Source organism: Thalia democratica, chromosome 2, assembly GCF_965202585.1.
Source record: "Thalia democratica chromosome 2, ktThaDemo2.hap1.1, whole genome shotgun sequence".
Taxonomy (NCBI): Eukaryota; Metazoa; Chordata; class Thaliacea; order Salpida; family Salpidae; genus Thalia; species Thalia democratica.
Window position 1 is genome coordinate 41,005,167 of NC_139166.1, and position 14,376 is coordinate 41,019,542.

At 25.9% G+C, this 14,376-nt stretch overlaps 1 protein-coding gene across 2 annotated transcripts in view; it reads left to right on the forward strand.

Annotated features, from left to right (window-relative positions):
• Positions 1 to 876: 876 nt before the first annotated feature.
• LOC145830214 (uncharacterized) overlaps positions 877 to 14,376 on the forward strand; it is a 40,490-nt gene continuing 26,990 nt past the window's right edge. The window contains exons 1-6 of one of the 2 annotated variants that reach the window (XM_082938143.1): positions 877 to 1,099; positions 2,725 to 2,798; positions 9,883 to 9,999; positions 10,803 to 10,955; positions 12,214 to 12,335; positions 13,077 to 13,254. In XM_082938143.1, coding sequence (XP_082794269.1) covers positions 890 to 1,099; positions 2,725 to 2,798; positions 9,883 to 9,999; positions 10,803 to 10,955; positions 12,214 to 12,335; positions 13,077 to 13,254 — 854 coding nt within the window. In that variant the 5' untranslated portion in view covers positions 877 to 889. The remainder of the gene's footprint in view (positions 1,100 to 2,724; positions 2,799 to 9,882; positions 10,000 to 10,802; positions 10,956 to 12,213; positions 12,336 to 13,076; positions 13,255 to 14,376) is intronic. The other variant, XM_082938142.1, reaches the window with a different exon arrangement.

Below are 14,376 nucleotides of genomic sequence, written 5' to 3' on the forward strand. Positions count from 1 at the left end.
TTAACATTAAAGAATTTGAAAATAATTGGTTTTAAAGTTTGGTTTTTAAAAAATTACAAAAAAAGCCATTCAAGCCAAGTTCACGCTCGTTAAATTTTTTTCGAGGAAATACCTTTACAAAAAACTGTAGACGTCTTATATAGTCTAAACTTTTTTAGATGAAATCCTAACAAAATGCGATAGACTTTTCTTGACTTTGTATTTCAAATAAAAATTAAACAGTGAGACGTCTCTTTTTTACGCTCTTTTACTGTACAAAAACTGGCTTTATCAAATGTTTTGAAGTAAACAATTATAGAGAAGCTGCATAATAAAAATTAAAAATGATATGATAAACTATTTTTTAGAAAAGTTTTTGATTTTTTAATTTTCTAATCAGTGTTGATACAAAATAGACTGAGACTAAGACCCGGGTTTCGTTCTTATTAAAACTTGCAAGTCAGCCGCAACTGAAAAACTTTCAGTCGTCAGTTGCGGCTTACTGACTAGTTTCAAAAAGAACGAAAATCGGGTCTCAGTCTAACGAAGGCTTGTGATCTGATGATCGAATTAGTATGATCAAACCTTATGTTAATTTTAGATTTTCTCACGGCATACAAAAGTCCAGTTTGCGCTCTGTAGACTTTCGCCGATGTTTTCTTTGAACAATACAAACTGTATTTAGATATTTATCAGTAATAATAACCTCACATTTATATTGACAAATTTTAGAAGAAGACCAGATTAAATTTAAAAAATATAACACATTTAAAAGTCTTTTTTAATCAAATAAACAAAAATTAAAACAATGTTTTTGTTGTTAGAAATGTTATAGCAGTTATTTCTAACTCTGTTACCAATGTCTAGATTACTGTAACGTATTTTAGAAAAGTTGTTAAATAGAGCTGTAATGACTGTTAATAGAAACAAAGAAGATTTTCATGTTATTTCAAGCAAAAAAAGAAGACTTGATGTAACTTTTAAACAATATCTATTAATTTCATTTCTTATTTTATTTCTAACTTTTTTCTCCATCTATAAATTTAATTTTAAAAAAGAAGAAGAAGAAAAACAGCAAATAAAGCATAGTTACATGGAACGGACAAGATACAGGCGTTCAGTAAGTTTTGTTTAAATAGTTAGGAATATATTTTATCTAATTTTATTTATAAAGCCTTTACAAAAACAATTTTTTTATAATCAATTTAAGATTTTTAGCAGTCAAATAACAAGTATATTAAAGTTGTTTGAAAAGTTATTTAACAATTTAGAAAAATGTAAATTGTTGTATTTTATTTAAGACATAAAATAGGATTTCTAAAAACAACTGCTATTAAAATGATACTTTTCTGAAGTTTTTGTCAAAATTCTGTTTTTCTTATACTTTATCTTGTACTAGTTATGAAAAAAAAATTATAGATCATCTCCCTGAATTGATAGTTAGTTGAATACTTATTTAACGATTAAAAAAAAATTAAAGAATACAGTTGCGAACTTATCAAGTAATGTAAAGATTGTTGTTAAAAACTAGAAACAATATTTAGCTCCAAATAATAATATTAATAAAAGTTATTAAAGAAAGCTACATTTTAAAGCTAACTAACACTTATTGTTTTATAACGTCTCTTAAAAAAATAATATTAAACTTTTTCCGCAGAAAAATATTTATGTGTATATAATTGAAGAAGTTTAGGAAAAATATTTTATACTTTTTATAAGTTTTGCATAGCTTTTTTTCTAGTTTTCTACTCTTTGTTTCTACGACTAACTTGTACAACAAACACTTCATTTAAATTTTTATTCTCTCGTACCATTTTTCAAAGTTTTTATAAGCTTGCATAAAATATAAGATGAATGCACAAATTTATGAGTAAAAATAATTGAAAGTTAACAATAACATAAAAAATATAAGTACATAATCATAAAAATAAACATATTTATTTTATTTAAAAATACACTAGCGAAAGTCGTCGAGCCAAAAATTTTACTTTTATGTGCCATAAAACAAGTTCAAGTTAACAACAAGCTTTTATCATGCAACTTGGCTCAACAGTTTCATCAGACCACAGTTTCTCGGTAGACTTAGGTTCGTTTAATCATACCATTTAGATCATCAGACAACCAGGTTTCGGTAAACTATCTGATAGCTAGAGCCTAGAGTCTCAGTTCACCGAAAGACACGAAAAAAAGCTACAAAGCTGCGAAAAATGAATCAATAAATTGATGTGTAAAACTAAAGTTAATCTTAATATTATACTACTAAACTAAATAATAAACTATAAGTCGAATTAGTGTGGCTAGTAAAAAATTTATTACTATTAGAAAATCAAAAGGTATAATGCATTGGTGTTTATAACCAACTTTAGGTAAACACATTGATATTATAAGATTTTTGCTTTCAAAATGTAACTTTAAAAAATAGCAGGAATAACATAACTATTGATAATACATTTTACGTACAAAAATGTAATCAGTTAAGATAGTTATTTGGAAAGAGGAAGTTTAGTAAAAGGGCTAAATTTGAAATTAAGTTTAAAAATGTATTTTTGACGAACTTCTAAACCAAAAAAGTTTATCAAAATATTATAAGTTTTAGTTTTTTTCTAAGTCGTGTTTTATTAAAATAAAAAAGTTTACTGCATAACATGAAAACGTATGAGTTTTAACTTTTCTGTTTATTGTAAAAGTTTAAAAATTAAACAAGCCAACAATGATAGTTTAATAAATAAAAACTTAAATACACAGTACCGACCTATTTCTCCTTGTTCAAGTAATCCATGTCGTTCAAGAGGTCTTTGTAGAGAAGATGGAAATGGCAGGTTTTTATTCTTTTGATCCAATAGTTTTATTAAAAGAAAAAGTTAATTTTAAAATAGGTTCGTTATTTATAGTAAATGTAAAAACAAAATTAATAAATTTAAGTCTAGATAATAATAGTTTTATAATATTTAGAAAACAAACTTTAATTAAAACTTAAATTAAAATTTATAAATATGTTTACTTTTAAAAATCATTAGAACAGCTTGTATGTTAAACATTAGCCTATTTGGTAAATAAGTCAAGCTCAACAGTTTTCAATTAAAAATACTGCAAATGCAACTTTTCTAAAGACTCTTTATTTGAATGCAATTTAAAAAGTAATTTTTGTGACTTTTTAAGCAATAACTAACCTACTAAAAAAAGACGTAAACATATTTAAAGTTATAACTTAAATCAAAAGGTAAAACTATCACTTTTTTTATTACAAATATAGGTACTTTTATTAGTTTGAAACTTAGTGATCTACCGGATCTGACTTGATCCTAGTGTTATGGAATTGGAAAATCACTGAAATAACTTTACTCGTTTCAGTTTCTTCCTGTTTTTTTTCTAAGTTTTTTTAACACTTTAAACATTCTAGAGTGTAAAAGGGTTTACAGCCCTTTAGCGCCTTAATAGTTAATAACGAACCATTTTAGATTATTGTATCATAGAGCTTTAAAATAAAACAATTTATAATGGGAAAGGGTCAAATTTGTACTAAAACACTTTGCCCGGAGGGTCATTTTTGCACTAAGGTTCATTTTTGCACGAGAGTAAAAAAAACACAGAAACAAAACTAAAAGTTTAACGATAAAAAGAAAAAAAAGTTACCGACCGAGGTAAGGGTTAGGGGTAACAGTGATAGTAAAAAAAAACTTATAAAAATCAATATTAAAAAAGAAACAGAAAAAAATAGATTAAAAAATAAAAACTAATTTGAAGTTTAAAAAAAATGCTACCGAACGAGGGTAAGGGTTAGAGGTAACAGTGATAGTAAAAATAGAAAATAAAAAACATATAACAACTAAAACTAACAAAAAGAAAAATTTAATAAATTAGTAAAAAAATTTTAGAAAAAATAAGTTACCGACAGAGGGTAAGGATTAGGGGCAACAGTAATAGTAAAATTAAAATAAATGAAAATTTACAAAAAAAATTATAAAAATTAATATAAAATTAAAATTTATAAAAAAATTGAAAAAAAAAACTTAACCCGTGCAAAAGTGTCCCTTCGTGCATATTTGACTTCTACCCACTTATAATATTTTATATATAGAATAAAGTATATACTATACATGCAAACTAATTTCAAAGCTTCATATAAACAAGAATGAGAAAAGATAAAAAATTAAACAGTATATAGTATATTTATTTTAAAACTCTTTAAATGCCTAACTTTAAATCGCTTTTTACTTATAAATCTATTAGAAAAAATATGAATTTAAATTTGAGGTTCTAAATTGAACAAAAATAGTTCTAAACTTATTTGAAAATAAGGAGACAAATATACAACATTAATTAATCAAAATTTTATTTGTAAAACTCAGTTTCACTCTTTAAGGGATCTTCAGTTAGAATTTAAATCTGAAAAATAAAAGTAAAACAAAACATGGAAGATACTAAAAAGTAAAATAAAACAAGTAAATTAGAACTTGTAACTTACGATGTTTAGAAAGTTTCGAGTCTTAAACACGAAAATTTTATGTACTAGAATTAGTTGATAAATTGAAAACTTTAACTTAGGTATTGAACATAAAACTATTAACTTAAAAAAATACAATCAGCTTAGAGTAAATAAATAAACTAAATTACTTACATATTACCATGAATAAAGGGATTTGAATTAAATATATAAGTTGATAAACTACTAGCTAGCTGGAGCTAAATTATACTAATTAAAAATTGCATTGAAAATTTTTTAGAATAACATCGCTTCTATTATTATGACGTAACTAATGTATACTTTGAACTAAGTTAATGTTATAATTTAGTTTTTACAGTTTAAAGCTGGAGATTTTTATTTTAATTTTTAAATTTTTTAAGTAGGACTAAAAACGTTTCGTACTAATAAGTTAAAATGAATTTAAGTAAATAAAATTAGATGCAAAACTAATTATCAAGCGCTTAAGTCTTAAAGTGAATTTTTTTTAAGTGTGGACAATTAGCAAACAGTTCGTATCTTTTGTTTAAGTTCTTTACTTTATTGGCTCTGGCTATTTCTAGTTTTTCTAGGCTGCATATGCTGTAGATTTTTCTTACCTCCCCGATGTGGTGGATGATACTCCATTTGGTGTTATATTCAATATTGTTGTTTTTTAAAAACCAAATGTATTTAGCTAGTTCGGTGGTGTTTTCTTTGTAGGTGTTAAAACTGTGGTTATGGTTGTACCATCTGCTTTTCAAAGTATTAGCAGTGCTCCCAATGTATTCTTTTGTTTCCTTGCTTGATATTACGGTGGCTTTGTAGATAACATTTTTTTATAAGGCATTTATTGTTCAAAGGACAGGAGATTTTAAATCGGCAGTTACAAGTAGGGGTGTTATTGGTTTTGTTTTTTTCTTTATTGGAAATATTATTTAAGGTTTTTTTATTGTGTTTTTGTATTATAACTTTGATATTATTCATACAGGTGTATAATGTTTTGCAATTATTTCTGTTTATAATTTTGTTGAGTACTTCATTGTCTTTAAAATGTTTATCGATGATTTGGAAGAATACTTTCCCTAAATTTGTTTTAACGGATTGGCAGAAGGGTGGGTTGAAGTAGATGATTTTTCTTGATCGGTTTCTTTTCTTTTTAGTTTGAGGGTTTTTATTTTCTGAGTATTTTAATATGTGTTTAAAATTTGAATCATTTAGAGCATTTTGGTATGTGTTTACAGAGTTTTTAAATATTTTTTCACTTTTAGAGAGTTTGTTAATTCTTTTTCAATCATTTCTGGGAGGTTTTTTTAATAATTATTGGGTGGTTAGATTTTTGTTGATATATATAACATCTGAGTTTTCCTTACGGTATGGCTTATATTCGTCGTCAGTGAGGTTTAGAGTTGTATCTAGAAAGTTGCATGCGGTTGCGCCGATATCAATAGTTATTTTAAATCCGATTTCCTTAAATAGCTCGATTGTTTTCTTTTTGGTATTTTCTAAAGTTGTTTACTTTTTCACTCGATGATAGATAGCTAGGCCGTCGTCTCTATATAAACCAATTTCATTATTTTTATAGAGGGATTTAAGGTGGTTTAGGGCGTAAAGGCCTATAAAGTCACAGATCTCTGCGCCAAAAAAATGATTCCATTGGTACATCAAATAATGTGTTGCCGTCTTTTTTTATCCATGTTTTGTTGTTAAATGTTAGAATTGTTTTACATGTGTGTTTGATTAAACTTATATCTTTATCTTCTATATTAGTGTATGCTCTTGCAAAGCTTATGGCTTTCATCAAGTGCTCTTCTTTTATACTGGGGTAAAAACTAACTATGTCAAAATTAACAAAGCATTTAGTATTTTTATTTTTGATATTATTAAACTATGATATAACATCGTGAGAATTCTTCCATTGTATTAAAGATGATTTGTATCTTATTTCATTTACTGTTTTTTCTAAAATAGTTTTACTAATTCTACCGAGTTCGTTTTTCCGGGGTTGAGGATTCTACAATCGATGTTAAAAGGAAAGTTTTTCTTGTGATTTTTTATAGTAATGAATGCATCTGCAGCTGAAAATTTAGGTATGTTTTTATTTTTGTATTTTCTCTCACATATAATTTTTTCAGATTCTAGGTTTATTTTGTTGATTAAGTCTTCATTAGAAGTTTTGTATGTTTTGGTTAAGTTGTCGGTTATTAGTTTGTTGTAAAGTTTTGGGCTTGTCTGATATAAATTTCTTGTTTAGTCGGCGAAAAGTATTACTTTGCTTTTGATTAGTAGTTTGTTTAGGTCTTGTTTTAGCTTTTTCTAAAAATTTGACTTATACGAAGTAAATTTGATGTTTTTAATGGTATCGAATAAATCATTTTCAAACGCTTTTAGATCATCACACGATGGTGCTGATCTGCTGCTTTTGAAAACATCTTCTTCTTTAAACTCGTAGGGGGGGTGGGCTAATGTCTTCGCTGTTGTAAAAAAATAATTTCCACCTTAATCGATTGACGAATTTCGAAGTAGCATCATAAAGTTTAATTAGGTATTCTTTTTTATTTGCATTCTACTTTATGATGCTACTTCGAAATTCGTCAACCAATTAAGGTGAAAATTAAATGCTGTTTTCTGTGAATTCGGCTTCAAATTTTCTTGTAATGTAGAAGAACAAGTAAATTATTTAAATCATGCTACTTCATGATTAACATTTTTCAAGGTAAATTTGTAGGCCCCAAACTTATATACCCCAGACAAACCTTGGCTTAAAGTTGTGCACACATTATAAAAACTGTGAAAAAGTTAAGTGGATTTAGATGACTTCTTAAACTATGACAGGATTTATAATCACTGTAACATTTTAAAAACTAATACATGCATAAAAATTTATGTAACTTGATAAAGAAAAATATAAACAAACTTCTAGTTATGAAAGCGATGTTTTATCTGCATTGAGAAGAAATAATAAAATCTGGAAGTTATCAGTAGTATTAGTTTTCAAGATATTATTTGTAAAGTTAACCTAAAAAGTATAGCTTTAGACTAGTTTATCAAACTTTTAATATTTTAACTACCAAACAAGTTAAAAACTACTCACAAAAAATATCCGTTTTCCATCAATACAGTGGTCTACAAACTACTGCCCTCGGCCCAATTACGGCATGCAAAAAGCTGCGATCTGCGCGCATCTACATTTGACCCAGTAAACAAGAAATTTTTGAAACTTACACTAGATTACCTAGGGCTTGTAATGAAGGCTAAAAAATAGTTCATGTTGTATTTAAAACTAGAACCGTGGCAAGAAACCTTTTTATTTAAAAAAATTGGCCCACGACCAGAAAATACTTGCTGACCCCTGCATTAAAACAAACTTTATATATAGAAAACAGAGTACAAAATATTAATAAATAAATTTTAGATGTCGATTTTTATATTAAGTTCCTAAGAACAAATATATTTTTTTATGATAACTTTTCAGAAAATGTAAATATTAGAGCAAAAACTTTATGCTGTTCAACTGTAGAACTTTAATTATCAAATTAACCTATATAAAATAGTTTTATGTAAAATTACGACGCTTTCTTATATATTTTATAAACTTTTGTGTATAAACTATGTGTTTTACTAGTAGAATATTCTAAAAAGATTTGTATTTAGTCTAAGTAGTTTTACTTTCTATTTGTAATAAAAATCAACAAAAAAGCTTTGGAAAAGTTAGTTTTCTTTATTTTTCTTTGAAAAAATAACGGGAGCAAAGTAATACAAAACTTTAAACGATATAATTTTAAGATCTGTTTGTTTTTAGTTTAAAAAATATTCTCAATCTTACTTCTATACAAATTTTACTAAATGCTTGCCTACATAATTTTTTTTAACTTATACTTGGCTTTAAACTTCGTTTCAAACAATTATTTAATTCGTACAAAAAGTACTTAAAATTTGTTAGTAAAAAAATATCGTAGTTTCACGATATGAAAAAATTATTTAGTTTAGTTTATTGAACACAAAAAAAATCAATGCTCAAACATTTCGGTCAAAATAACAGGGATATTAAAAGACCTTTTCGGCCATCGAGCTACACACCAACTGTTAACTTTATCTTTTTGTGTTTTAAAACAAACAGAAAAAAAAAGTTTTACTTAGACTTAAAAATTTGTAATTTAACAAAAAAAATATATAAGAAGATAACAGAATACGACACTTTACTAGAATAAATTATCATGAAAAATAAGAAAAAATAAATATATAAATGGTGTTTAAGTTGCTTAATAAATTTTGCGTACAACAATAATTTAGGTCTATTTACTTGTTTTGAATTGTTTATAGCTGTAAATAATTGCCTATACCTACAGAATTAACTATAAAATGATAAACCTATTAAGCATGCAGTAAAATAAATGTACTAAAATTGTTTGCTACAATTACTTACTTAAACAAAATAATATAAATACAAAACTAGCTAAGATATATCCTAATTCTTTTTTTTTAACAACAACTTAGTTAATAAATAAGTATTTAGCACTTTTAAAGCAATCAAGCCAAAAACTTTGTAAATGTACATATAGAAAACTATTAAGTTGTTGAATTTAAATCTAGTAGTAGTCCAAGTATAATTATATTATATTAGTAATTGTCACAGTCTAGACTCGGTCAATGTCATCAGAAACAAGTTAGCATATTTAGCAGAAACTATTTTTAGGTTTAGTAAGTATCGGTATAATCCCAAAAATTTCTCATAATAACCTACCTAAACTTTGGTCATATAACTATTCTTTTATTTTTCTTTTAGTAAAAAGTTTACAGATCGACCTGGTACCTTACAAACCGAGCCTGATCTTTTAAGCTACTAGGCAAATTAGTCCATACTTTACTACCCTGATATGCCAAAAAGTTTTACCCACGTCTTTTACAGCTTGGTAAGAAAACAACAATATAAAGCTTCTTTGAGAAAATCTTTTTGAATATTTATGTATTTTTTCTACATTTAAAAAATGACATATGAATTTAAATATTAAAAAGTTATGCTAAAGTTTATACAGAAAGACAACAACCCAATATTTAAACAATTTTTAACCCTTTTTTGATTTTTTATCTAAGAGCTTTATTTATAAGTATGCATTAAACATATCCTCCGAATTTCACAAACTGTTTTTTTTTCAGTTAAATATAATCTCAAAAACAAACTTATGTTTCCCCTTTTACCATAGCATTCTAGTTTGTTTAAAAAAAGACTATACATCCACATTACCAAAGGCTTTACTTAGATGTAGAAACACTGAACACACAGCTTCGTCTTATCAAATGAATATAGAACTCCTTTAACAAAATCAGACAAAGCTAGAGTGATAGAACAGACTTCTCTGAAACCAAACTTAAACTTTTTAGGATTTTGTATTTAGTGAAACACTCATATATACAGTTGAAATAAAAAAAAACTTTAAAATAATCGAAACGTCATGATGCAGATTTGAATGCGAATGTGAAAGTGGTTGGACCGGTGAACAATGTGAAATAAATGAAATGTGTGTTTTTAAGCCATGCTTACACGGAAGCACGTGTCAACAAGAAGAGCACAAATTTAGGTTAGATAAAGAAGTAAAATAAAAACAAAAATACTATATATTCACTACTTCTATTTATTTTATAAACTTTTTATTATGAAAATTAGTCATTTACAATTATATTGACTTAATATCTTGCTTTATTCGCTAGTATATGCTTTACCATCAAAAAATACTGATTAGTTATAGTCATCCAAAAGCTTAAAGTATTGAAACAGTTTAAACTAAATTTTGTTTTACTTTGTAGAATGGTCACAAAACTGTTAAGTTTGAAAATACAAAAACGTGTTATATTTGTTCTTGTATCCAAAAAGGTTTTCTATCTAAATTTAAACTTTATACTTTTTTTTGTTAATTAAAAAAGACAAAATTACTAAAGTGTTAATTTATTAAACACTAGAAACACGATAAAAAATCAACGCTTGAAAATTTTGGTCAAAGGACCTGGTGTATAGAAAGACCTTTCGCTTATCGAGTTACACACCAACTATTTACTTTAATTTTTTGTGTTTTTAAACAAAGAAAAGAAATAAACTATTTAACCTTAATAATTAACCTTGATTGCAATAGTTGACTTTAGTAAACAAACATATTATAGAGCAACGATATTGATTATTATGTAATAATCGATAAACAGTTTTTTTTAACATTTAGTTAAAAAAAAAATATTATTTCAAATAAATTATGTGTTATACTTTTAGTTTTGACACTTATTATTTAAAACTCAAATATACAAGTTCAATTATTTTAACAAAAGTGTTAAAAACATTTTTTAAGGTTTTTTGATTTATATTAGCTATTGTGAAAAAAATAAATGCTTTTAGTTGTCATTGTATGCAAGGATTCACGGGAAGGTATTGTGAATCAGAAACTAACGAATGTTGGAGCGATCCTTGTTTAAATGAAGCAGTTTGTGAAGATTCTATAAACTCTTATAGATGTAAATGTGCTGGTGGATGGGAAGGTGAAAACTGCGAGTGAGTTTCACATTAAAATAAAAGTTAATCTTTTTAACTTATACAATAAAAAGGTTTATAAGTAGATCTAATCTAAATGTAATTTTTTCTTTTTTTTTTTTTACATTCTAGTTAAGTTTTTTTTTGTTATCAAGTATTTGCTTTTTATTAGTTAAATTAATTGTCAAGGCCACAGGAAGGGGGGGTCAAACATTTTTTTTACAAAAATTAACTTTAGCTTTTATATGAAAGCTTTAAGTACAAACTACAAGCCAGTTTTTATAGAATCTAAAAATTTCATTTAACTTTTGAGATATTTAATTTTTTGTAAAAGTTTTCCGCTAAAACGTATAGACTGAAAATTTTTTAAAGTCAATTTTCTCGGAAATTTAAAAATTCACTAAAAATCTATCTCCTCCTTCGTTTTTTAAGCAATCTTCTTCAAATTTTCAGGAAACGTTCCTTATAATAAAAGGAAAAAACGTTACTTTAGAATTTTAGTAATTTAAAAAAATTAAAATTTTATTACAAAAATTAAAAAAAAAAGTTTTTTTTTTCAAAAAAAAACATTTTTACAATTTTTTTTTTAATTCCAAAGTAACGTTTTTTTTTTATTGTATAAAGATTAGACTGTGAAAGTTTGAAAAAGATTGCTAGAAAAATGTAGGAGGAGATAGATTTTAAATGAAATAGTCTTTTTTCGCTGTTTTAGTTTTCCCTTCCCATAGGGAACCTAATATGCGGCCCGACTTTGACTGATCATATCTCAAAAAATAATTTGAACTTTTTAAAACAATAAAAAGCATCTTGAAGCTTAGAAAAAACTCTATAAAATAAGATCAACTTGTAAAAAACATGGTTTACCTCCCCCCCCCCCCCTATGGCCTAGCTAGCAATGATCTTATGCTCACATATAAGTTTTGTATATTAAGTTTCAAATTTGAAAAATATTATTTGTTACCAGAAAATTTAATCACTCAATTAAATATTTAAAATTAGTTTGACGGTAATTCTATTTTGTTACACAAACGTACTAAGTCTTATTTGTTTTTTAGCAGTTTAATTGTGGAAAAATACTATGAGAGTTAAATATATGTAATAGTGCTTTCATGAGTTAGTAAATCACTAAATTAAAAAATTATTATTTTTCAATTTATCCTTAATTATGCATTTAGGAAACTTGAAGCTATTAAAAATTCAGTAAATTACTGAAATAAAAACTATATTTTAAGTCAGTTTTCATTTCGGTTATTGTTTAATCACAATTATAAATTTTTAGATCAGATATAGATGAATGTTATAGTAATCCATGTGGAGAAAATGGTGAATGTTCAACTCCAAAATTTAACTCATACATTTGTACGTGTTCACCAGGTTATAATGGAAAAAACTGCGAAATAGGTTAGACTCACTTCCTTTTTTCAAAGTTTAGCTCTTAAAACGAATTGTAAAAATTAATGAATATTGGCTAAAATAAAACTTTGTACGCATTTTTGGGTGTACAAATTTAACTAAACGTTTTTTTGATAATGATAAAAAGAGTATAAATATTTTCAATAATTAATGTACTTCAAGCAAAACTAATTGTATGATAAAAAAAATAGACTAGTAGACCTAATCTTTGATACAAAGTTTCGGCGACATAAAAAGGAAAGTAGAAAAACAGAACTCAAAGTCAGACCAGCTTTTGAAAATTAAGCCTAAAATTAATTTTTGAAAGAAAGAAGAATAAACTATTATGAACTATAAGCTTTAAGAACTTTTTGAGATATATGTAGTCATATCAAAATAATGTTGTAACATTATATATATTATACTGTTAAATATATTAAGAAAAATTTTTTTACATAACAATTTTCAAGGTATATGAATACTTACGTAAATGTTAAAAACATTTTAATTTAGTACATTTTTTGGTGTTATATTACAAATTATTATAAAAACGATACAATGTTTTATTCCTAAACTGAAATTGATTAATTGAAAATCTCTTATATATCCTTATAGGGGTTAAACATTGATATGACTCTAATTGTCTTATAAATAAAATCTATATGTTTTCATTACTTTAAACTGATCAAGTTTATATCGTTACCATTGTGGTACAAAAAGTCACACAAACATTTTTTAACTGTTTGACAGAAATCGATGAGTGTTTTTCAAACCCGTGTTTAAACGGTGGTAGATGTGTTGACGAAGTAAACGGTTACAGCTGTGAATGTATGAATGGGTTTAACGGCAAAGATTGCAAAACAAATATCGATGACTGCGCCTCTAACCCATGTAAAAACAATGCAGTATGTTTAGATTTTGTAAGCAGGTAAGAGATTGTTTTCTAAAAAATTAACTTAGTGTTTTAAGTATTTTGTTTATATGTAAGTAATTGGAAGCTTTCTTGGAACAGAAATATGTAAACTAAGAAGTATTTTAAATAAACAAACAACTATTCCGAGTTTGCTGACAAATGTTTTGGCGGTACTTGTGTTGATTATCAAAGCCAAATAAAGTTTATCTAGCGTTTGAAAATTCAAATTAGTCGGTTTTAAAATCAAAGTTTTCAAATTTTAGTTTACATAAAAGTACTTTGACACTAGTTGACTAAAAAAAATCAAAACAATTAGTATGCACTTCTTGAATACATTAAGGAAGAAAAAATATTTTAGGAATTGCATTTTTACATAAACCAAAATGCTGATTTTTTTGCTAGCAGATATCTCACTCGAACCAAACTTAAATAACAAACTTTAATTAACTTTTTTTTCAAAACACTTGCTTTGATGTTACCGTTTTGTTTAATTTGTTACAGGCTTCCTAGACTTGAATTAGGTTCTTAAAAATTAAAGCTATAAGCCATACAGACACCCAATTTCTCTCAAAGTTTAGTTGTAGGAATTTAAACCACCCAGAGCATGTATAAAAACTTTTTCAATGAATAAGCATTTTTAGAAGATATCTGACTTCAAGTAAATTTTAGAAGAAAATCCGAAACTGCTAGCAAGCTAGAGAGCAAATGTGTATGATCGTGAGTTAGCCTTTATCAAAAAACACGATAACAAATGAAAAATGAAAATAAGGAGAACAGTTATATAATATTTAATTGCTCTTTCTCGCAAAAGTTTAGGAAAAATATTGCTAAAAACTTCGTAACGGTTCTTGGTAAAACATATAATAAAAATTCTCTGTATGGTGAAAAACATTAAAACTGTAGTTTTGCCTTACACCTCCTCATAAATTTATGAAGAAAATGAAGTTAATTTATACTATAAAAAATTATACAAAAAATACAAAATCTTCATAAAAAAAGTTACTTAAGTTTTGCTGTATACTCAAAACTAATTACAAGCTTTTGAGAAGAGCTAAACTGGAGCTTGTTGTTTTTAAATTAATTTCAATGATAAAACCTTAAAAAAGTTCAAAGTTAGCAAGGTAACATATATAAGTT